Source organism: Branchiostoma floridae, chromosome 7, assembly GCF_000003815.2.
Source record: "Branchiostoma floridae strain S238N-H82 chromosome 7, Bfl_VNyyK, whole genome shotgun sequence".
NCBI classification, from domain to species: Eukaryota; Metazoa; Chordata; class Leptocardii; order Amphioxiformes; family Branchiostomatidae; genus Branchiostoma; species Branchiostoma floridae.
Genome location: NC_049985.1, coordinates 581,069 through 602,678, shown reverse-complemented (window position 1 = coordinate 602,678; position 21,610 = coordinate 581,069). Strand labels below are relative to the sequence as shown.

Sequence of the window (21,610 nt, the reverse complement as noted above, 5' to 3'; positions counted from 1 at the left end):
CGTTTTAACCGTAGTAAGTAGGTAAAAACACAATGTTACCTGAAGTTCCGTGAAGCACACAGAGCTCCTTCTTCCCATCTTCTGGAACATACTTACCAGGAAGAAGTAGAATCATAAGAATGCTCCGCAACCACGCCCGGGACGGTCAATCCTGAGTGAGCGGAGTTCGGAGGAATACCGCCGACCATTTGCCGACAGCATTCTCAATGTTTGCATTGTTTGCATAACAATGGTTTATTAGAAAGGACACGTGTTCCTCGTATAGAACAATATTCTATCAAGACTACCAAAAACATGTTAGACTCTTCAACATGAAACATGTTAAATCTTGTTGTCTAAGTAACAACAAAGAGCCAGACGTTGAACATACATGTGTATTAACTACGTGCGTGACCAGTCACACAACGTCCCAGACGAATTCAATTTCGTCAGTTGTCTTTGTGGAGCATTCTCCATGATAATGCTAATTACGGACACACATTTCTAGTATGGCTAAGTAATTGATAACTTTATTGCCAATAAAAAAGCTTCCCTCAGGGACAAGCTTTAACATAAGCTCCCAATATTTTATTCACCTAGAGCTTCTCTTGTCAGACAACTGCGACGTATCATAGTCAGCAGAAGAAGAAGGGGAGGCCCCTTTCTGTGCCGATTGACGTCTTTCCTAAGTCAACCGCTCATAAAACGACTTTAAATTATGGGGAAAACTGCTGGACGCTCCTCCTAGACGAGCGTAGAATGCACCGGCAACATGCCTAACAGCGTGTTCAACATGGAAGCTTATCCGAGCAACCATAACGGAGCGACCGGAGCCCGTAATCTACTTACAGTTCCATTGAGATGTCGATTACCCCGACCGGCCCACGTGGCACGGCGGCTGCCGCTCCTTCTGAATATGGATGGAGCCACGAGAACAGTCTTCCACCGTTCTCGAATCTTTAGCGTCACCTGGCGCAAAGAACGTGGGGTATTACCTCAATTCTCCGTGCCTGCTGCACCGAAAGGGCCAGTGCCTCAACCTCGGGCACCATGGCCATAGCGGCCGTCTGTGGCTGCGCTATCCTCCAGGTTTTTCGGCCTGGTGCGCCGATAATGCCAGCTCCGTGTAAGGCACAAGGTATGACGGCCGTCTGTATACGTAGCCTCGCCGATAACCTCCAGGTTCTACGGCATGCTTGGCCAATTCTTCCCGTGCATGTTGCGCCGAAAGGGCCTTTTGGTCCTTCCCAGCGCCTGGCAAGCCTTGAGCGCTAAGCTCGACCGCCAGTACCGATAGTAGCCCGCCGATAGGGGCTTTTCACCCTTCCCGGTCTTACGGCCTGCTGCGACGATAGTAGCCGGCCGATAGGGGCTTACCCTATCGGCGGCATGGTGCGCCGAAAGTGGTTCTTCTCGTAGCCCGCAGCTCCACCACTTGATAATTTTCCAACAACGAAAAACTGAGTCACTACCGGATCGTACCGGAGCAAACTCGATGCGTGCACCTTGCGCGAAGCACAAAAGGAAATGATGATTGGGAAGGGGCGTCATCACGTGAGGTCCCATCATGCTTTGCTTTTCTTTTCTTTGTATTCCCAGGAATACTGCATATTGTACTCTCCCTGAACAAGGTCGAGTCAATGAGGTATAATTCTAGCCTAGAAATATAGACAAATCATGGCCACGACTCTTCCTTTTTACGTTTTGTGTACATTAGAAGCCTGTTAACTGCACGGAATCCCCAAATTCAAAACCAGTGCGGTCCAGCTAGATAACTTCGTATTATTGCACCAGCCGGAAAATTGCACAAAATTCACTGGCAAATAGGCCGTGCAATTAAGCGGCTTCTATTGTATTTTGCTGTCATATGTATAATTTTTTGTTTGTTTCCAAAAGCTGCTCGAGCGGGCCCCGGTTTGGAAATGTGACGTCAGCCTTACTTGACTTCCATCCGGATGTCCTCCAGGTGGTTGACGCCCCTCCTGCCGGCCGCGAACCCTCCCCGTAGGTCCAGGTTGTCCGCCCCGGAGAGCTTCGTCACCACCAGCCACGGGTTGTCTGTGTCCTCATCCGAAAGGTCTACTACAGTCTGGAACAGGAGAAATGGTTATATATAAGACTGTTTTCTTTATATGGTGGTCTTAGAGTCGACACTAGTTACTTTTGGTGGGTAATGAGCAGGTTGTTCGCCCCGGACAGCTTGGTCACCACCAGCCACGGGTTGTCTGTGTCCTCGTCTGACAGGTCAACAACAGTCTGGAACAGGAGAAATATTTTAAGGCTTCGATAATTCATTTCCTTGCGTTTTCATCAGTCCTTGGACAGACAACATTAATGGAACAGCAGCATTTGTAGGTCATCATACGATTTTGATGTCGGAGCCACGGGTTGTCTGTCTCTTCGGCTGACAAGTCTACAACCGTCTGGAACAGGAGGAATGGTTTTGGACATCACCAATGGACCTTCCATCGCTGTCCACGATGGGTTGTGCCTATTTACGTTGTGCCTATTTACGGAATGTACCATACGCATATACATGCATTGTGCTAGAGCTAGACGTCACGAGATAGCAGAAATAGTCTCACCTGGTTAGTGATGTTCATGGAGATGAAATAGAAAACTAGTCTCACCTGGATAGTGATGTTCATGGAGATGACGGAAGGGTTGATGTTGTCCACGATGGTGCAGTTCGCCGATGACTCGTCAGCGGTGGTGTCGTTACAGCGCTCCGTCACGAACCGGAACGTGAACACTCCTGGGCAAGATGAAGGAAGCAACAACAGGTTTACGCAAATTTACATCTTATACTTATACAGTCATGTACTTTAGGTAATTCTCAATGAATAGCTGCTGCGAATTCCTCGGAGGCATTCGCTGTTGCAATGCAATGTCGCCGGCGTTTTATTACTTTTGTTTCAGTAAAAAGAAACTGGCGAAGATGAAGCTATGAAAGGCACTGATTTCCGCTGCTTGATGTGGATAAAAACAATCTGAAATACACAGTGCCGTAGTAAAATATAAAGGCAACGAAAGTGCTGACACTAAATGCATATGAAACAAGGAATTTAAATTTTATGTTTGAGCTCCGCAAAGGGATACGCTGAAAAACATATTCCTTCAAAGGACACCTATTCTAAAGTAAGGAAAACCAGTTACCTGACGCGTCCACCGGAAGTCCGTCATCCACACTTCGCGGGGTGATCTTCAGAATAACCACGAACGTCCACGTCTGCGTACACAGGCTGGAGACGGAATTGGTATGTTTTAGCATTGTCATCCCGACAAACTGACTATCTAGTCTCTACCAGGCTCCACTGATCGCTGAGAACAAGTAAAAACTGGCTAAATAGATAACACGCCAGAGATGTTAGCCGGCAATAGGAGCACAGCTTTCAACCTACGGAGAGAAACAATTACTAGTACTGTAACGTTCTTGCGGACTGACTTTCCTGGCGAATTTAATATTCCTTTTTTGGCGAATTCTACGATTACTACTATTTCTCCCTTGCCGACGAATTCAATCACTACTCTACATTTTTCTAGCACAATCATCTAGATCGTAACAAACAAACAGAGGTGAAAGATCTTACTTGATGGCACCGTTAGTGATAACGCATGGCGGTGTAGTGGTAGGGTAGGTGGTGAACTTCTCCAGGTCGAGTAGAGTGTCGCAACCAACCAACCAACCAAACAAACAAACAGGAGAAGGCTTACTTGATGGCCCCGTTAGTGATGACACAGGGCGGTGTAGTGGTAGGGTAGGTGGTGACCGTCTCCAGATCGAGTAGAGTGACGCAATCACACAAACAAACAAACAAACAGGAGAAGTCTTACTTGATGGCACCGTTAGTGATATCGCATGGCGGTGTAGTGGTAGGGTAGGTGGTCACGGTCTGCAGATCGTGCAGGGAGACGTAGTCAGCCGTGTAGTTCAGCGAGGTGGCCGAGTGGATGTAGTGGTTCCGCTCGCCCGACGGGGACTGCGTCGATGTCGTGAACTATCGAAGGAACAAACGGTAAGACATCTTAAAGCAATGCGTCTGGATCTTTCACACTATAGAAGGAACAAAATGTCTCATCTCGTAGTTGCACTACAGAATGTTTAGTCCTGTGGTTGTAAGAGGACAGCCAAATCGAGCTGATAGCTTATTTTTCTGTCCCCTTGTTTTAACGCTGTCAATATCATATCCACGACAAAAGATACAAAAAACTTATGTTCTGCTACAGTGCCAAGGTCACACACAATGTTCCCAACCTACATACCAAATATCATCACAATCTATTCATAGTTTCTTTAGATATGCTGGCAAATATCCGAAAACAAAGACAACCAGACAAGCCGAAAACAATACCTCCATTTTTCAGTAACACATACAATCAAAGCTACTTTTTTGCTACTTTTTGTATGGAAACGCTACAAATTGCGCACCTGTATCTCCACAGTGGCCAAGTCCGTGGCCGGCGTGCCGTCCGGTTCGTAACCAGGGGAGATGATGACGTAATTCAGCAGCGGCTTGACCAGTGCGGAACTGCTGACCACCACGTTGACCAGGGCAATCCGCGAAATCCGGTAGATCAGTTCGGCATGGGACTGGACATAAGAATGGCCCTGTAAGATCAGAAACATGCTGCAATGTTATCAAGGTAGGTCTGTTTAAAAAATGTGTGACTTTCGTTGAGGTTAAGATTGAATAATGACCAGGTTCACCATGGCGATCCGCGAGATTCTGTACTTTAGCTCGGCATGGGACTGGACATAGGAGTGGCCCTGTAGGGTCAGAAACATGCCTCGACGTCAACATTGTCTGTCGTAAGATCTTTTGGCTTTGGTTAAGGTTGTACACTAGAGGCAATGACTAATTACTGAAGCAACTGGATATGATTTTTCGGATTCCCCAAATCATATCCAGTTGCTTGAGAAATGTATCTGGCGTAGATAGGATAAAGTCTTACCTTTGTGAGGTCCGAGGTTTGAATGGGCCGGATGTTGGTGAAGTAGATGGTCGAGCGGAACTCCACTGTCTCCGTCTGGTTGGTGTAGCGCCAAACTGTCCCTCCACTAGTGTCAGTACAATTGAACAGTCGGTACGAGGAACCTAAAGGTAGAGGGGAACAGACAAATAAACCTATGCAATTGCACATCAGTAGTGTAGGGTGTGACTGCCAAGTGATGGAACTCGGGGCACAAAGCAGCTAGTGGAACAGCCGGGATACAACTTGGTGCACAAGGTGCTGGTATCAGTAAGGTTGAACAGCCGGTAGGATGAACCTAAAGATCAACGTAAACAAACAAACAAAGAACAAACAAACATATTGGTACATAATACTAGTACTATAGACGTTGGCCTAAGTATTGTAACTCAGGGGCACCAGGTCACTCCGACAGCGTTTGTACAATTACAGACGGTAGGACGCAACCTGTACAACAGAAAAACGAGGCGACCAGAGATGGCAGACTTCATTCCCTTCTTACCGACTTCGCTTTGTAACACTTCATCAACAACCTTAACCCTTGACCTTCGCATGCGCATTTAGACCATTGAAATGGCTTATACCTTGAAACACCATCCTGTTGGTTGTCCTCTCCACCCTCTCGCCGCGGTTGTCCGTGATGTTGTAGGGGGTACTCTTGAGGTAGTAGTTGTACAGCAGCTTGGGGGGCACGCCGCCTTCTTCACTTCCGTTAGTCGGGCTGCAGCGGGCACGGAAAAAATGACAACGTTTACATTAAGAACGAACTACATACCTGCATACCATCTTCAGTCGAGGGAGGAGTGGACTCCTGTAGTGGACTGATCTTGACACTTCAGGTCATCGGCTAGGCATGCTCATACTTCAGATGGCTCCAGTGTTTGTCTATTTGGTTTTTGAATTCGTTCACTGTCTTACTGCTCACCACTTTGTCTGGCAGGGAGTTCCAGTTATTTACTACTCTTGTGCTAAAAACCTGGGCTCTCAACCTCGACTTAGCAAGGGGAATCTTCAACTTTAGACTGGGCCCTCTTGTTGTTGTGTTTTCCGCCCTCTCAAAGAAGGTGTCTGCCTGGACTCTCTCCTTGCCTGTTAAAAACTTGTAGACCTGGATCATATCCCCCCGCTACATTAAACCGTTAAACATGACGTAAACTATCGACGCCTGTTGAGAACATAGCTTCGCCTTATAGTAAAAGAAGTAAAAGGATCTGTTATTAGCTCTTTCGCAGAGTCGACTTCGTATGGGCAGGAGAATTCTGGGTAATATGTCAAAGGTGAAAGCCCCAACCTGTAAACATGCCGCCATTTTGCAGGCATCATTACCATTTGAACATTGGTATTCAAATGAAGAGCTTATTCCAGTGGTGTTCCCAATTACCTATTTTTTTCTATCTTTTTTTTTACTCGTACTTAGAGATGTAGCTGAGGCGGAAACGTCATAAGGCAAGATGTTGGAGGATTCTCTTAGACACGATTGTTAGTTTTCTTGTAGGTACATATATGTATTGTCTTGAGTTATATCACACACACCACCGTGACAACCTTCGAGACCGAGAGGGTAGCAGCCGTCGAGGCGAAGAGAAAGGCGAGGAAGGCCCGTCAAAGTAGAACTGCAACTGTAAACCTGTAGACTTGCCATACTCGTGAGAGTGGCCGTCCATCATCACACACACAAAAGAATGGTAGCATCTTCACACAAGGGAAATAGTAAATTATTTCTTACATGAAGCTGCCCGTGTCCGTGAAGGGGAAGGGGTAGCCGTAAGACGGACTGTAGAGGTTTAGTCTCCAGAAGGAGCTAGCACAGGGCGAGGTGTACTGCCGCTCCATCTCCCCGGTATCCTTGTTGAACAGCGTGCCGTTAGGGCTGAACTCGTACGGCTGGAAATCCACCAGCCAAAACTCGTACACATCAACCGTGTCCTGCGGGGAAACACAGGTTTGTGTTAGAGTATAACACTCTCTAACATATTTTATCTGGTTATTTGATAACTGCCGCTCCATCTCCTTGGTGTCCTTGTTAAACAGTGTGCCGTTAGGACTGAACTCGTACGGCTGGAAATCCGCTAGCCAAAACTCGTACACATCAACCGTGTCCTGCGGAGAAACGGAAGTTTATAGTGAAAGAATACGAAGTTACTAACGATACATGAATCTCGCCTGTTTTCTTGTTGAACAGAGTGCCGTTAGGGCTGAACTCGTACGGCTGGAAATCCACTAGCCAGAATTCGTACACATCAACAGTGTCCTGTGGAGTAACGGAGGTTAGTGAGAGAGCATGAACGATTCTCTAACTGGTTAGTAACTACATAAATCTCCCCGGTATCCTTGTTGAACAGCGTGCCGTTAGGACTGAACTCGTACGGCTGGAAATCCACCAGCCAGAACTCGTACACATCAACCGTGTCCTGCAGAGAAATAGAAGTTAGTCGTATTATCACATAACAACAAGCCAACAATCAACAATCTGTAAAATATTGTCTCTCGTTGTGTAATAACTACATTGGAATTTAGAAAGTTGAACAGGGTGCCGTTAGGACTGAAACCGTACGGCTGGAAATCCACTAGCCAGAACTCATGACACACCAATGGCGTCCAGCAACAAAGAAGCAGAGGTTTGTTGGAGGGTTCGTATCTGTATTTGTATCTATATAGCCGTATGCATCTGTATCGATGTAGAATTGCAAACGACGACCTCAATTGGGAAAAGATAAACACACAACACCAGAACTACATAGTCATGGATTAACGATTTCCACTCTAAGATAATTCTAGGAACTCTAGTACTTGAAAGCATGGCAGTATTTCTTTCTTGTTCTTTTCAGAGCTGGCGTTAGAACGCAAATGGTATGTCCACCTGTTCTTTAGTCATATGGATAATGAATTTAATACATGAAAGGCATTCAGGCATGTAGAATTTCGGTATTCACTCTTGCAATGTCTCATTTGATGTACTTCTTACTCTCCAAGTGTTTGTCCAATCTGGTCTTGAATTCATTTACAGTTTTCTTGTCGATTGCATTTAATTTCTTTGCCATGCCGTCGGCTAGTATGACCTACCTACATGAAGGCATGAACTATATCTTGTTCTCGTCTGCACTGGCTGTAGATACTAAGTATTTGGTACATCTACCAATTTAGTAGTCATTTTGTACACCATGCATAGTATTTGGTTTCTGTACAATGACGACGGATAGTCTGACCTACCTCCACCACGACTTCCAGTTCCACCACGTCGTTAGTCACAGTGAAGGTCTCCACGTACGCCTGTCCCATCACCTCGAACCGGTCGTCGTCCACCACGTCCGTCACCCTGTCACCGAAGCGCCCGTGAGCGGTCCTCGGGCACAGGACGGCCAGGACGCCGAGCACCAGCGCGGAGGCGTGCGGTAGGGCAGCCATGAGGTCGGTGAATCTCGAACTGACACTCACGGCAAGAGGCGCTGCAGACAATGGGAAGTTTCCGACTGTCCATCACAATTAACAGTGCAACCAATGGTAGCACGGCCATTACTGTTCGACCAATGAGAGAGAGGTTGCATTTTCGTGAAATATCTACATTTGTAAGTTTTTATTTTGCATTTCTACGTTTTGACGGCGCCTGGCGGTGCTGTGGGATCGTCCATTGTTCTGCACAGGTGCACCGAGAGGTACATTCTAACAGAGTCGAGGCTCTCAGGTAGTATTCCGAGTTTTTGATTTGGCAATATTTTCATCTTCACGTGCATATATATATAACGTGGCGCTCTTGTTGATATACACATTGCTTAGACGAAGAAAAGACTGTATTTTACATGAGATTTGTGCATGGAAATGCGAAACGAAATAGGTGATTACACATAGCCCAATCCCCCTGATGATGAGCGTTCTCTCATTCGCTCACCTGGCCTTCACGTGTATGTTTAATTTGTTTGAATTTTATTTATTCACCAGAAGCTTAAAGCGGCCTGCAGGCCGCTTTTCACTGAGGTCATGAGGGAGGTAAGGCTCAGATAAGATATAACAGAGGTACAGATTAATTCGAGTCTTAATAAATCTATCAACATATGTGACTGTGTTACCACGTAACTTAAAGCTTTAGCGGTAGATTGGATTGGACCAAATGTTTTCCAACACGCGTTAAAACTCTCCTTGACGAGTCGCCATGGTATCCTAGCAACGGAGATGGAAACGTCAACCAGGGCGTCGCCATGGCAACGTGTAATGCTAGAAGGTGGGTCAATGATGTTGTCACCATGACGTAGAAATGACCAATGTATTGACAATATTAGAAAGCACCAAATTCCACATACATATATTTGATAATGTACGTTTTTATTTTCAGCATTGCCACTACTGGCACCCTGGCGAGGTACCGATGCCAGCCTCCTGTAATACTGCGATCAATGCAAAGGAATACCCCTAGGCCTATCATACAGGTATGTAATGTCATATATATAACAATTTCACTTTCTGTCTATTCTTGTAAGAGCAGCATATCTTATCTTGAAGTACAACATGAAGGGAACTGATGACATTGAAGAGGATAATAAAGAAACATGAAGTACCATATGTCAGATGCACCTTGGTTTAGCAATAACTAATATATATGCTTTGATGTTGTATCTGCTCGTGGTAAAACATATCGCTAAGAACTAGAGATACGGTAAATCTGTAAATAGCCGCGATGGCTTTTATTCTCACAGTTTTCATAGCGGATAAAACTTTTGACACCGCATATATGTGCTTTTGTGTCACAATACCATTTCGATTGCGAACCCAAAGAACCACGGAAGCATCCTTTCCATTCCTACCGCAAACTTATATCTCCCCGCAAATAAATACATTTTCAGTACTACAGCTCAGCCGAAAATTTGGCTCTGAGTACCCGGCGAATGACATCTTATGATGTTAGATTTGAATAATCATCCATTCCAAAAACCCAACACCCCATGTACGCAGTACATCATGTCTGTAGTTTGCAGTCTGATCTTTCTTTTTTTTAAACCTACCTACAATCGCTTATACTTGTTAAGTAGAACGCAAGAAACCAAGACCAAGATACCAAAATACCCGTAATTTGCTTAGCTATGGTTGGGTATCACCCCAAACATATTTACAATGACGCATCTAAGCCGACTAAACGACAAGGCATATTACCTACATTTCAAGTCGCTACATGCGACTTCGATAACATGAACGAATTTTTCAGACAGCTTCAGACCTGCAAGTTTTACTATTGATAGACTAGTATTACTACCACTACGTAGATGATAACACACTTTTAAATGATCCTTATATATTGCTATTGATACACTTTTAGTCGTGGTCTTTTTTCTTCACACTTTTAGCAAAGGGAAAACCCAAACCCAACTAGTAACAAACATATCCAGTCGTCGTGAAAGCCCATACAACAGACAAATCTTTTGAACATTTTGCAGTATTTTCCATATATTCCAGTCTGAGACCACTATCTTGACATCCCTCAAATGCTCGCTTTAAAGACAGCGGATAGGGTTTACCTTATAGTGGCTAAATGCAAATTACCGTTACCATTAAATAGAACTTTGGATAAATGCATTTCATTCCAATGTATCCTTAATCTAGACCCTGAAGGCCTTGGGTAGTTTCTCCGGCAGCAGGTGCGTGTACGGCACGTCCAGAGCCTCGTTCCGCCGCCGGATGGTCTCGCCGATCTGCTGCAGGTTCTGCTGGAACTCTCCCAGGATAACCTGAGCGCGGTCCTCCGTGAAGTACCGGTCACTGAAGTGCCCCAAACACCCGCCGTCCTCTTCCTGTTGAAAGAAAAAAAGACACAAATGCGCGTGAGTCCATAAAACATTTGTGAAGCTGTTTGTCAGCTCAGCTCAGATAGAGCCTTCATGGCGGGAGAAGGGGGGGGGGGGGGGCAGAGAGAGAGAGAGAGGGAGAGCCAAGAGAGAACCAAAACCTACCTCCTCTTTGACGAGGTTTGATAGAGCGATGGCCATGTTGAGCTGTTTGTCGGGTAGCGCCTCCATGGTGGAAGAGAGGGGGAGGGAGAAGAGAGAGAGGAGAGAGAGGAGAGGGGGGATGAGAGAGAGAGAAGAGAGAGGTCTGCTTTACCTCCTCTATGCCGAGGTTGGAGAGCGCGATGGCCATATGCATGTTGAGCTGCTTGCAGGAGGCTTGTCTGTCGGATAGCGCCTCCATGATGAGAGAAAGAGGGAGGGCGTCAGAGAGAGGGAGATAGAGAGCTAGAGAGAGAGGGGGGGACAGAGACAGTGAGAGGGGTAGGAAGAGAAAGAAGTTTGTCCTACCTCCTCTATTCCGAGGTTTGACAGTGCGATGGCCATGTTGAGCTGCTTGCAGGAGGCCTGTCTGTCGGGTAGAGCCTCCATGATGTCCTCCATCTCCGTCTCGCCCTTCCGCGGCTTTCGCTTGGGCGGAGCGCGCCGCATGTTCATCGGGGAGTTCGGCACCTGGAGGGGTTGGGGGTCGGAAGAAGAATCTTAAGATTGTTTTAGATTATGTTTTGGAGTATACGGTGGTCGGACTACTCTCTCTTCGCAGCCAGGGGCTGAAATACGGGGAGGTTATAATTATCGCCCTATGTTCATCGAGGAGTTTGGCACCTGGGGATCGGAATCGGAAGTTAATGCTTAGATCTTAATGGGAAATAAGGACCCTGCCAGACAATTCGTGTTGTTTTGAGGCACTTTGGGACATAAACCCTACATGGCCAGGTAGTGGAACTTATGTCTTCACAGCAGACGTACCAGACTGAAGGCGTCTTGCTGAGCCGCGTTGTGCCCGGCGTAGTGTGCGCTGCAACTGAAGATGACGGGACATACTGTACACTAGAACATCACGCTAAAGGCTGTACACTGACACTACCAGATTATGACTAATGTTAGAACGTACCAGGCTGTACACTAGCACTACCAGACTATGACTAACGATAGGAGGTACCAGGCTGTAGACGTCCTGTTGCGCGGCGTTGTGCCCCGCGTAGTGCGCGCTGCACGTGAAGATGACGCTGGTGACGATGTCGGCGAGTTCCCGGATGGTCCGCACGCCGTCGGGCAGGCCCTTGTCGGACTCGTCCTCCCACTGGGGAATATTAGTAATGAAGAAGAAGTTTATTTGCAAGTTCGTGCCTGAGGGCTAATTGCAAGTACATGGTATAAACATAGGAGATATACAAGTGACAATGAACAGTTGTTAACAACATTCTAATACAAGTGTTGGCTATTTCTAAACAGGTTGGGTTTGACGTCTTTTTTTGGAAGCAGAGGAAGACGAAAAGCCCCACATTTTCTACAATTTGCGGGTTCTGCGATTTCAAGAGAAAAGTGACTTTCTGTTCGTCAGTGAATGTGGGGAAGTTGGGATATGTCCTTGTGTCTTTGGAATAATAATAGTTTATTACAAATCCTTGCCCGAGGATTGATTAAAGTGGTGAAATGAAAGGGGACAAACAAATAGTGTACAAAAATATAGAATGTGTCTACCCTCGTCTTAAGTTTAACTCTAAATTGTAACTTGTTGGATTCGACTTCTTTCATTGGGACAGTGGAAGACGAAGGATCCCACTTTTTCTATAATGTGTGAATAATGACGTGAAAAAGTCAAGGTGATCTCGATCCAGTTTAGCTCACTCAAAAGCTATTCTTCTACTCGTCGTCATAGAAGAAGGCAGACGCTATGTACAGTATTTACAGGTTCGTTGTACTGGCAAAATGCCACCAATTCTTTTCAACAAACACAATGGCAGTGGCCCACGGAACAAATTTCATATGACCTACCAACCCGAGTTCTACAGAACCAAACAAACCTGCAGGCCTTGTTGCTTCACGTCACGGATCCAGTTCTGGATCTCCAGGTCGTCTCTAAGGGCAACGGTGTCGTCATAGAACAATTTCAGGATGTCTCCGACGTACTTACTGATGGCCTCCCAAATCAGCAGTCCGTCCTGAGGTAAACAACAATAACAACAATAAAAACAACAATAACAACAACCGTGTCGTCATAGGACAGCTTCAGGATGTCTCCTACGTACTTACTGATGGCTCCCATATCAGCAGTCCGTCCTGAGGTAAACAACAACAACAACAATAATAACAACAATAACAACCGTCTAAAAGCCTTTACCCTCTCATATATAAGCACAATCCTACGATTTCACAACAATATGGCTTTTATACAGTACTATGTACGTTGACATGTGTCAGCCCTGGAGTCGTATGAATCGTGTACACTAGAATAAACTTGAACTTGTGCTTACGTCACGGTAGTAGTACCCCGGCAGAGCCTCCTTGTCGTCCAGCCCCTTCTCCGCCAGCATGGTGGGGAAGTTCAGCATCTTGAACTTGAAGTTGGCGTAGTATCTGCAGGTGTCAGATGGCAAAAAAGATGTCAGAGATTAGACTAAAAAGTCCTCTACCCAACATGGAGGAAATGACTGCAGAGGAACTTTTGACAAACTTCCGAAGTCACGTGTCTTGTGTCATAAGAGAGTGGTTCAGACTACTTGAGGAAGATTGAAGAGTCTGTCGAAAGTTTAAAACAACCCACAGAAACAGAAAACACAGGAACGTACTACCTCCTGAGGAGTTCCGTTCTTAAACACACACCCAGAGACAGGCAGACAGACATGCAGACAGACAAAAACATCCTGATGAGCTCCACAAACATACAGACATACAGACAGGCACAAAGACAGACAAAAACACAGAAACGTTTTATAATTACCTCTTGATGAGTTCCTTCCTGCCGTCGGCGTCGTACGGACTGATGTCGTCCAGGATGGATCCCTCCCCGATCACGTGCTCCTTCACCACAAGGCTGTGGGCGAACACCTTCCGCACGTGCGGAACCAGCAGCTTGTACACGGGGTGCGCTGCCGACAGGTTCCGGTAGGTGGACACGGCGAACGGCTCCATCACCAACTGTCAATCAATCAATACACTATTCAACCAACCAATCAATCAGTCAGATAACTTTAATAATACGGCATGGTAGACTTAAGTTTGAATTATTTATCGATATCTACCTACAATAAAGGAAGTGACCTGCATCTGAAACCATCATCCTTCTTCATCGAGCCGAGACGGGCGTCGATACCAACTTCCAACCACCTCTGATCCCGTGCTCACGTCAGAATTCCCGGAAGTGCACTGCACATGCAATGAGCAATCGGTCTTTGCTTATTTTGAAGAAGGCCATATGACCGGAAAATCTAGTGATTTCAATCCTTTTCAACATTGGAAAATAGCCTAACTTTTTACTTTTATACGAACATTTGTGTCCGTTGGCTGTAAATATGGTAATTTCTTACCTGCGTGAGTGAGTTGGACACCAGTTGATGGATCTGCGCATCGGCACTGCGCAGGTACATCTTAGCGAGGATCCAGTCGAAGTCGGAGTCCATGGGGGTCCATATGGGGTTTTCGGGACCAGGCTGCAAGGTAAAGGTGTAGAAATCCCGTTTAGACACTGATATGTAATTGTTGAAGAAAGTTTAAAGTACATCTACTCTGTACTATGTTGCAAGGACGATCCAATTTCCTATGCTCAGCTGCAATGTGAACGCTGTCCCAAAAGAAATTAATGAGCAAAGATACAGGGGATGTAAAACAACAACAGCGCATTGATACTACCAGAATAAGAATGGACTACTCAGGAATAAGAATGGTCTGTTAAAATCATACCGATCTTACTTTAACAAAGACTAATAAGTGGAGTGTAGGACAGGATGGGGATATTTTGAAATTGCAGAACACCAAAATGCAGCTCTTTTAAAACATGCTTTACATTCTTCAAGCAGCAAGCTCTTCCAGGTTCATTCACTGGTTGTCGGTATCGATAAGCAATGGAATAAAGGACACCCTCTTTCCTCAGAGACTATAGTCCGATGAGCAACTGTTGGACGTCAAAAAAATGACAACTCTGCAACGGTCTTTCCGAGAGTGCAAGGTGTTCCAATCATCTTTTACTAATCCTTTTTTATGATCTTCTAATGATCGCAATGATTTCCAGGGCCATCTTTCAGGCTTTAAAAATCGCTACTGAGGTCTTCCGATTGTCTTTCAACGATCTCACTGAACAAAAGCTTCTGGACCTTGGCCTTGCTCAGCGGTCTCTGTCCCGAGGAAAAGGGGCCTTACCAGCGAGTTTGAAACCGTTGAAACCGTTGTTGTCCTAACATGGCATCCTTCGGGGAAGAAAGGGAGGGAAGGGGAAATCTTTGATACCCAGAAGTCATTTTGAGCGGTAGGAGCTGGCCAATTGAAATCCTACCACGTAAAACAACAACCAGGTGTCGAAAATTACCCCGGCGGTTGAAACCTTCTTCTAGCATAACGAGAGCCCTGCCAATCCACGGTATACTGGATCCAAGGTACTCTCCAGGCAGAGGTTTGGCTCCGGCTGTTTTCTGGCGTGTAGTCTAGGCGTTGTAGTCGGGCTTACTATTTTATATTGTTTCTTTCATGGCCGCGTGGCATGAATAAATCAATACAAAATAGAAAGCATGAGAAAACGCCTAAAACAAGTCGAAAACAGCCGGAGCTGTACCTCTGCTTGGAGAGTAGAAACCAGGAACGTAGTTGTGGTCCCCATTCCGCCATAACTCCACCGTGTCCGTGGCTAGCCTACTCTCACCTTGTCGTCAAACATTATTCTACCGGACGGCATCAGGCGCCCCACCTGCGGGTACAGCTGGATGGCGATGGGCACGAACTCCTTCTTCCCATTCACGTAGAACAGCGCCATGGGGGCAGTCGGGTGGAACTCGTTCTCTTCGTCCTGGTGCTCGGGTTTGCGCAGGGACAGGCCGTCCAGCAGGCTACAGTCCATCATGTAGAGTCGGCCAGACTGGGGAGAAAATTATGAATGAATAAATGAAAGAATGAATGAATTTGTGCAGTAGAACAGCGCCATGGGGGCAGTCGGGTGGAACTCGTTCTCCTCGTCCTGGTGCTCGGGTTTGCGCAGGGACAGGCCGTCCAACAGGCTACAGTCCATCATGTAGAGTCGGCCGGACTGGGGGAGGAAGTAGTGAATGAAAGAGTGAATAAATGAATGAGTGAATGAATAAGAGACGGCTATGGAGGCCGTGGGGTGGAACTCGTTCTCTTCGTCTTGGTGCTCGGGTTTGCGCAGGGACAGGCCGTCCAGCAGGCTACAGTCCATCATGTAGAGTCGGCCGGACTGGGGGAGGAAGTAGTGAATGAAAGAGTGAATAAATGAATGAGTGAATGAATAAGAGACGGCTATGGAGGCCGTGGGGTGGAACTCGTTCTCTTCGTCTTGGTGCTCGGGTTTGCGCAGGGACAGGCCGTCCAGCAGGCTACAGTCCATCATGTAGAGTCGCCCGGACTGGGGTAGGAAGTAGTGAATGGATAAATGAATAAATGAATGAATGGATGAACGAATGAGTGAATGAGTGATGTAGAACAGCGCCATGGGGGCCATGGGGGCCGTGGGGTGGAACTCGTTCTCCTCGTCTTGGTGTTCGGGTTTGCGCAGCGACAGGCCGTCCAACAGGCTACAGTCCATCATGTAGAGTCGGCCGGACTGGGGATAGGAAGTAGTGAATGAAAGAGTGAATAAATGAATGAGTAAGTGAGCGAGGGCCATGGGGGCCGTGGGGTGGAACTCGTTCTCCTCGTCCTGGTGCTCCGGCTTGCGAAGGGACATGCCGTCCAACAGGCTACAGTCCATCATGTAGAGTCGGCCAGACTGGGGAGAAAATTATGAATGAATAAATGAAAGAATGAATGAATTTGTGCAGTAGAACAGCGCCATGGGGGCCGTGGGGTGGAACTCGTTATCGTCGTCTTGGTGCTCGGGTTTGCGCAGGGACAGGCCGTCCAGCAGGCTACAGTCCATCATGTAGAGTCGGCCGGACTGGGGGAGGAAGTAGTGAATGAATGAGTGAATAAATGAATGAGTGAATGAATAAGAGACGGCTATGAAGGCCGTGGGGTGGAACTCGTTCTCCTCGTCTTGGTGTTCAGGTTTGCGCAGGGACAGGCCATCCAGCAGGCTACAGTCTATCATGTAGAGTCGGCCGGACAGGGGAGAAAATTATGAATGAATAAATGAAAGAATGAATGAATTTGTGCAGTAGAACAGCGCCATGGGGGCAGTCGGGTGGAACTCGTTCTCTTCGTCTTGGTGCTCGGGATAGCGCAGAGTCAGGCCGTCCAGCAGGCTGCAGTCCATCATGTAGAGTCGGCCGGACTGGGGGAGGAAGTAGCTATAGTGAATGAATGAGGGAGTGAATAAATGAACGAGTGAGGGAATGAAAGACGGCCATGGGAGCCGTGGGGTGGGAGCCGTGAATGAATGAATGAATAAATGACTAGATAAATGAATAAGAGAATGAGCAGGGACAGACCGCGGCTCATCATGTAGAGTCGCCCAGACTGGAAGAGAAACCAGTTACATACATCTACCAAGACTATCACACGCACGGTTACCTGCATATTGCTTCATGCTGCACTAGTCTATCGATGAGACTGACGCTGCATTATCCGTTATCACCACTTCCAAGAATCCTAAAATATGATACGTACTCCTACTTCGCTATCGATGTTGCAATCCGTTTTTATTCGTTATAACTACTCCCAATAAAACATTCAATAGTGAGGTAAACCCATTGAAACCGTGGTACGTACGGTTGCCTTCTGCCTTGAGGTTCATGTTGCTGATACTACGTTATAACCACTTCCCAATAAAACATTTAACGCTAACGTGAATCTATTTAAACACTATTATACTTACTGTCGCCTCCTGCTTGAGGTTCATGCCGCGCTCCAGCTGCGGCCTCAGCGTGTCGTCCTGCACCGGGAAGTTGGGCGGGATCATGCGGCAGCGGGTGATGGTGCTGGGGTGGCACTGGGAGGGAAGAGGGGTGAATTTGTAGGTTTCGTTAGGCTTATTGCAGCACATTTAGGAAACTCTTAGGACAGTCGTGGGTATGTCGGACAAAATCCAGTTGTCTTGTGACGGAAAAGTTTCCCATAGATACTTCTGGTGGTCTCGCCTAAAATTCTACGATAGCGTTAGATGACAACGTTAGACAACAAATGTGACTTCAGTTGGTAAATAACAGGGTGATGGTATTGGGGTGGCACTAGGGAGGGAAGAGGGGTGGAGTCCGTAAATGATTAGCCTGGTGCAAGCTTTGTCGTGCCTTTAGTTGCTCCCCGAATGTACGCCTTCTTCGGGGCGCGACTAAGGTGGCCAATGTCTGAATAAGATAGTCCTTTATTCACAACAAGAAAGTCACAGCAGTCGACGTTTTGGTGACCGTCTGTCTATTAGCCATGCCTCATTGAGAATCTTCCTGTCGAACTCGTTATCCATAACCAATGTTTGACTGGTGATATTTTAATGACTTCGAGAATGTGTAAGGAGAGAGTACCGGTCGCACGATCCTTACACATTCTGGAGTAAACATAGCGAAACTTTCGATTGATATCCTAGTACCACACAATGCTATATATACCTCGTTGAGTATCTGCCTGCCGAACGCGTAGTCCGTTCTCTGTGGCGAACTCCCGCACGTTCTCCTCCCCGAGCGCTACCTTACACAGGTTCTCACAGTCGATACTGAACATTCACCACATTACTACACAGCCATACCTCATTGAGTATCTGCCTGCCTAACTCGTAGTCGGTTATCAGGTTCTCACAGCCGACACTGAACATACACCACACTACTACACAGCCATACCTCGTTGAGTATCTGCCTGCCGAACTCGTAGTCCGTTATCAGGTTCTCACAGCCGACACTGAACATACACCACACTACTACACAGCCATACCTCGTTGAGTATCTGCCTGCCGAACTCGTAGTCCGTTATCAGGTTCTCACAGCCGACACTGAACATACACCACACTACTACACAGACTTTTTTTTTACTACTACACAGACTTACCTCGTTGAGGATCTGCCTGCCGAACTCGTAGTCCGTTATCAGGTTCTCACAGCCGACACTGAACATACACCACATTACTACACAGACTTACCTCGTTGAGTATCTGCCTGCCGAACTCGAAGTCCGTTCTCCAGATGTCTGTAGCGAACTCTCGCACGTTCTCCTCCCCCAGCGCCACCTTACACAGGTTCTCACAGTCGTCGAACTTCTCCCAGCGCCGGAACGCAGAGTTGAACTTCACGCGCAGGGGAATCCCGTTCTTGCTCGCGTTCCTTGAAGATGTTATTAAGAGAAGGATTAAGTTTAAGTCATTCTCGCACTAGATGGTGCATAGAGCGGCGCTAATCTCCATTTCAATAACCCTGGGCCACATGAATGTGTGTAATCACTTCCACCACCTTGTTTCCAATCACCAAACAACATGACTGGCACCTCAGGTCCCGCGCTTTGAGAGACTGTGCCACTTTGTTGTCCCTCGGCAGGTCGTTGAGCGTCTTGGCAGCCAGGTGCGCCGGGAATCCCTTCTGGTCGTGCGCCCACTGGTACCGCTCCCTCCGCTTCTCCAGCTCCAGTTCCCTCAGGCCCCTCAGAACCGGAGAGTCGTGCGCCATCAGGGATGCTGTGGGTACAATCATCATCGTTATCATCCTCACTATCATTATCATCATCAGCATCATCATCATCATCATCATCATCATCATCATCATCATCAACATCATCATCATCATTATAATCACCACTGGTACCACTCCTTCCGCTTCTCCAGCTCTTTCAGGCCCCTCAGAACCGGAGAGTCGTGCGCCATCAGGGATGCTGCGGGTACAATCATCAACGTTATCACCATCACTAACATCATCACCACCACCATCATCATCATCATCATCATCCTCAAATTCCAGTTCTCTCGGGCCTCTCAGGACGGCAGGGTCAGGGGGCTACCGGTACACATGTTATCATTATCATCAACATCACCATTAGACAGACAGACAGACAGACAGAAAGGCAGACAGACAGATAGACACACAGACAGACAGACAGACAGACAGACGACCGTACCTCTCCCAGACCGTAGTGTGATGCTGTCCGTGCGGTCCGTGATCCAGCGGTAGACCGGGAACTCCTGCCGCCGTAAAGACAGACAGACAGGCAGACAGACAGAAAAACTGACAGACAGATCGAAACACAGACAGGTAAACAGACAGACGCACCTCTCCCGGACCGAAGCGTGATGGAGTCCGTGCGGTCCGTGATCCACCTGTAGACCGGGAACTCCTGCCGCCTGCCCCGCTGCCGGTCCACCACGAAGATGCTGTCCACGTACCAGTCGCTCTTCACGCCGAAGGAATCCGTGGACAGCGTCATGGCCTGGACCTCTCCGACATCCACCGCTTCGATGTCCAGAATGTCCACATGTCCGGCCTCGAAGTTGTTCATGAAGGCCTGGTCCAGTTTGATGGGTGGAGTGCGCGCCCAGGCCCCGATCAGGATAACGGTGATGGTGGAGTCAGTACCGGAACTGCACGGGAACAAGGGGACAGGTTAGTATAAACTTTTATCCGGTCCAGTTTGATGGGCGGAGTGCGCGCCCATGCGCCGATCAGGATCACTGTGATGGTAGAGTCAGTACCGGAACTGCAAGGGAACAAATGTCATAGCAATTTTGAACTTGTTGGGGCACTGGATTGTTCTTCACTGTGTCTAGGGCACGGTATAGGAAATTGAAGCCCGACCTTCTCCTCCCACAAAAGTGTTAGAGTTATTCCAAAATCATATCTACTTGCTTGAGTAACAACTTTTTGGCGTATCTTATTACCTGGATGTCCAACCTACATCGACGTAGGGTTAGAGTTAGTGTTAGACGCTTTTCCGTTCTGTACTCACCCCTTCGTCCTTCCCGTGTGTATCTCCAGGGTGTACTTGTGCCGCTCCAGTTTGAGAGGCGGTTCCGGGTTGGGTTAGAGTTAGTGTTAGAATCGGTGTGGGTTAGAGTTAGTGTAAGAGTTAGTGTGGGTTAGAGTTAGTTTTATCTAACACTAACATTTCGTTCTGTACTCACCCTTTAGTCCTGCCTGTGTGTATCTCCAGCGTGTACTTGTGCCTCTCCAGCTTGAGAGGCGGTTCCGGGTTAGAGTTAGTGTGTGTTAGAGTTAGTGTTAGAGTCAGTGTGGGTTAGAGTTAGTGTTAGAGTTAGTGTGGGTTAGAGTTAGTTTTATCTAACACTAACATTTCGTTCTGTACTCACCCTTTAGTCCTGCCTGTGTGTATCTCCAGCGTGTACTTGTGCCTGTCCAGCTTGAGCGGAGGTTCCGGGTTAGAGTTAGAGCTAGTGCTAGCGTTAGTAGACATTTGTAAGCATTCCGTTAGTGTAAGATTTAAATGTGTGTAGACTTTCTGTTCCGTACTCACCCTTTAGTCCTGCCCGTGTGTATCTCCAGCGTATACTTGTGCCTCTCTAGTTTAAGCGGAGGTTCCGGGTTTGGCGGGTTGATCGGCTGCAGTTTGCTCATGAACGGGTTGACCTTGGCCTTCAGATACGGCACGCTGCTGTGGTCGTAGATGGACTTGGGCTCCACCAGGCCCAGCGACTCCGGCTGGAGGAAAGGAGGATGTAAAATGTACTTAGGAGATGTTAAAGGGCGGGAGATAAGGGAAGGACGCCTGCTCTTTTCGATAAGTGAGGTGGGGTCTCTAACGTGCTCGATCCTCAAACACTGGGCCCCCATTTAATATATCATATCCGATGGACG

The 21,610-nt window shown here is 47.2% G+C and overlaps 2 protein-coding genes across 2 annotated transcripts in view; both read right to left on the bottom strand.

Annotated features, from left to right (window-relative positions):
• LOC118419223 overlaps positions 1-8,421 on the bottom strand; it is a 16,092-nt gene extending 7,671 nt beyond the window's left edge. The window contains exons 1-10 of the mRNA XM_035825572.1: positions 8,161-8,421; positions 6,677-6,876; positions 5,535-5,671; positions 4,933-5,075; positions 4,409-4,588; positions 3,814-3,977; positions 3,136-3,221; positions 2,610-2,734; positions 2,307-2,402; positions 1,920-2,068 (exon numbers count right to left, since the gene is read on the bottom strand). Coding sequence (XP_035681465.1) covers positions 1,920-2,068; positions 2,307-2,402; positions 2,610-2,734; positions 3,136-3,221; positions 3,814-3,977; positions 4,409-4,588; positions 4,933-5,075; positions 5,535-5,671; positions 6,677-6,876; positions 8,161-8,355 — 1,475 coding nt within the window. The 5' untranslated portion in view covers positions 8,356-8,421. The remainder of the gene's footprint in view (positions 1-1,919; positions 2,069-2,306; positions 2,403-2,609; positions 2,735-3,135; positions 3,222-3,813; positions 3,978-4,408; positions 4,589-4,932; positions 5,076-5,534; positions 5,672-6,676; positions 6,877-8,160) is intronic.
• Positions 8,422-9,928: 1,507 nt separating this feature from the next.
• LOC118419222 (allene oxide synthase-lipoxygenase protein-like) overlaps positions 9,929-21,610 on the bottom strand; it is a 22,055-nt gene continuing 10,373 nt past the window's right edge. Inside the window, exons 11-23 of the mRNA XM_035825571.1 lie at positions 21,270-21,454; positions 20,072-20,379; positions 19,296-19,482; positions 18,955-19,135; positions 17,704-17,817; positions 15,622-15,789; positions 14,252-14,374; positions 13,666-13,862; positions 13,199-13,301; positions 12,749-12,886; positions 11,884-12,024; positions 11,232-11,393; positions 9,929-10,727 (exon numbers count right to left, since the gene is read on the bottom strand). Coding sequence (XP_035681464.1) covers positions 10,536-10,727; positions 11,232-11,393; positions 11,884-12,024; positions 12,749-12,886; positions 13,199-13,301; positions 13,666-13,862; positions 14,252-14,374; positions 15,622-15,789; positions 17,704-17,817; positions 18,955-19,135; positions 19,296-19,482; positions 20,072-20,379; positions 21,270-21,454 — 2,199 coding nt within the window. The 3' untranslated portion in view covers positions 9,929-10,535. The remainder of the gene's footprint in view (positions 10,728-11,231; positions 11,394-11,883; positions 12,025-12,748; positions 12,887-13,198; positions 13,302-13,665; positions 13,863-14,251; positions 14,375-15,621; positions 15,790-17,703; positions 17,818-18,954; positions 19,136-19,295; positions 19,483-20,071; positions 20,380-21,269; positions 21,455-21,610) is intronic.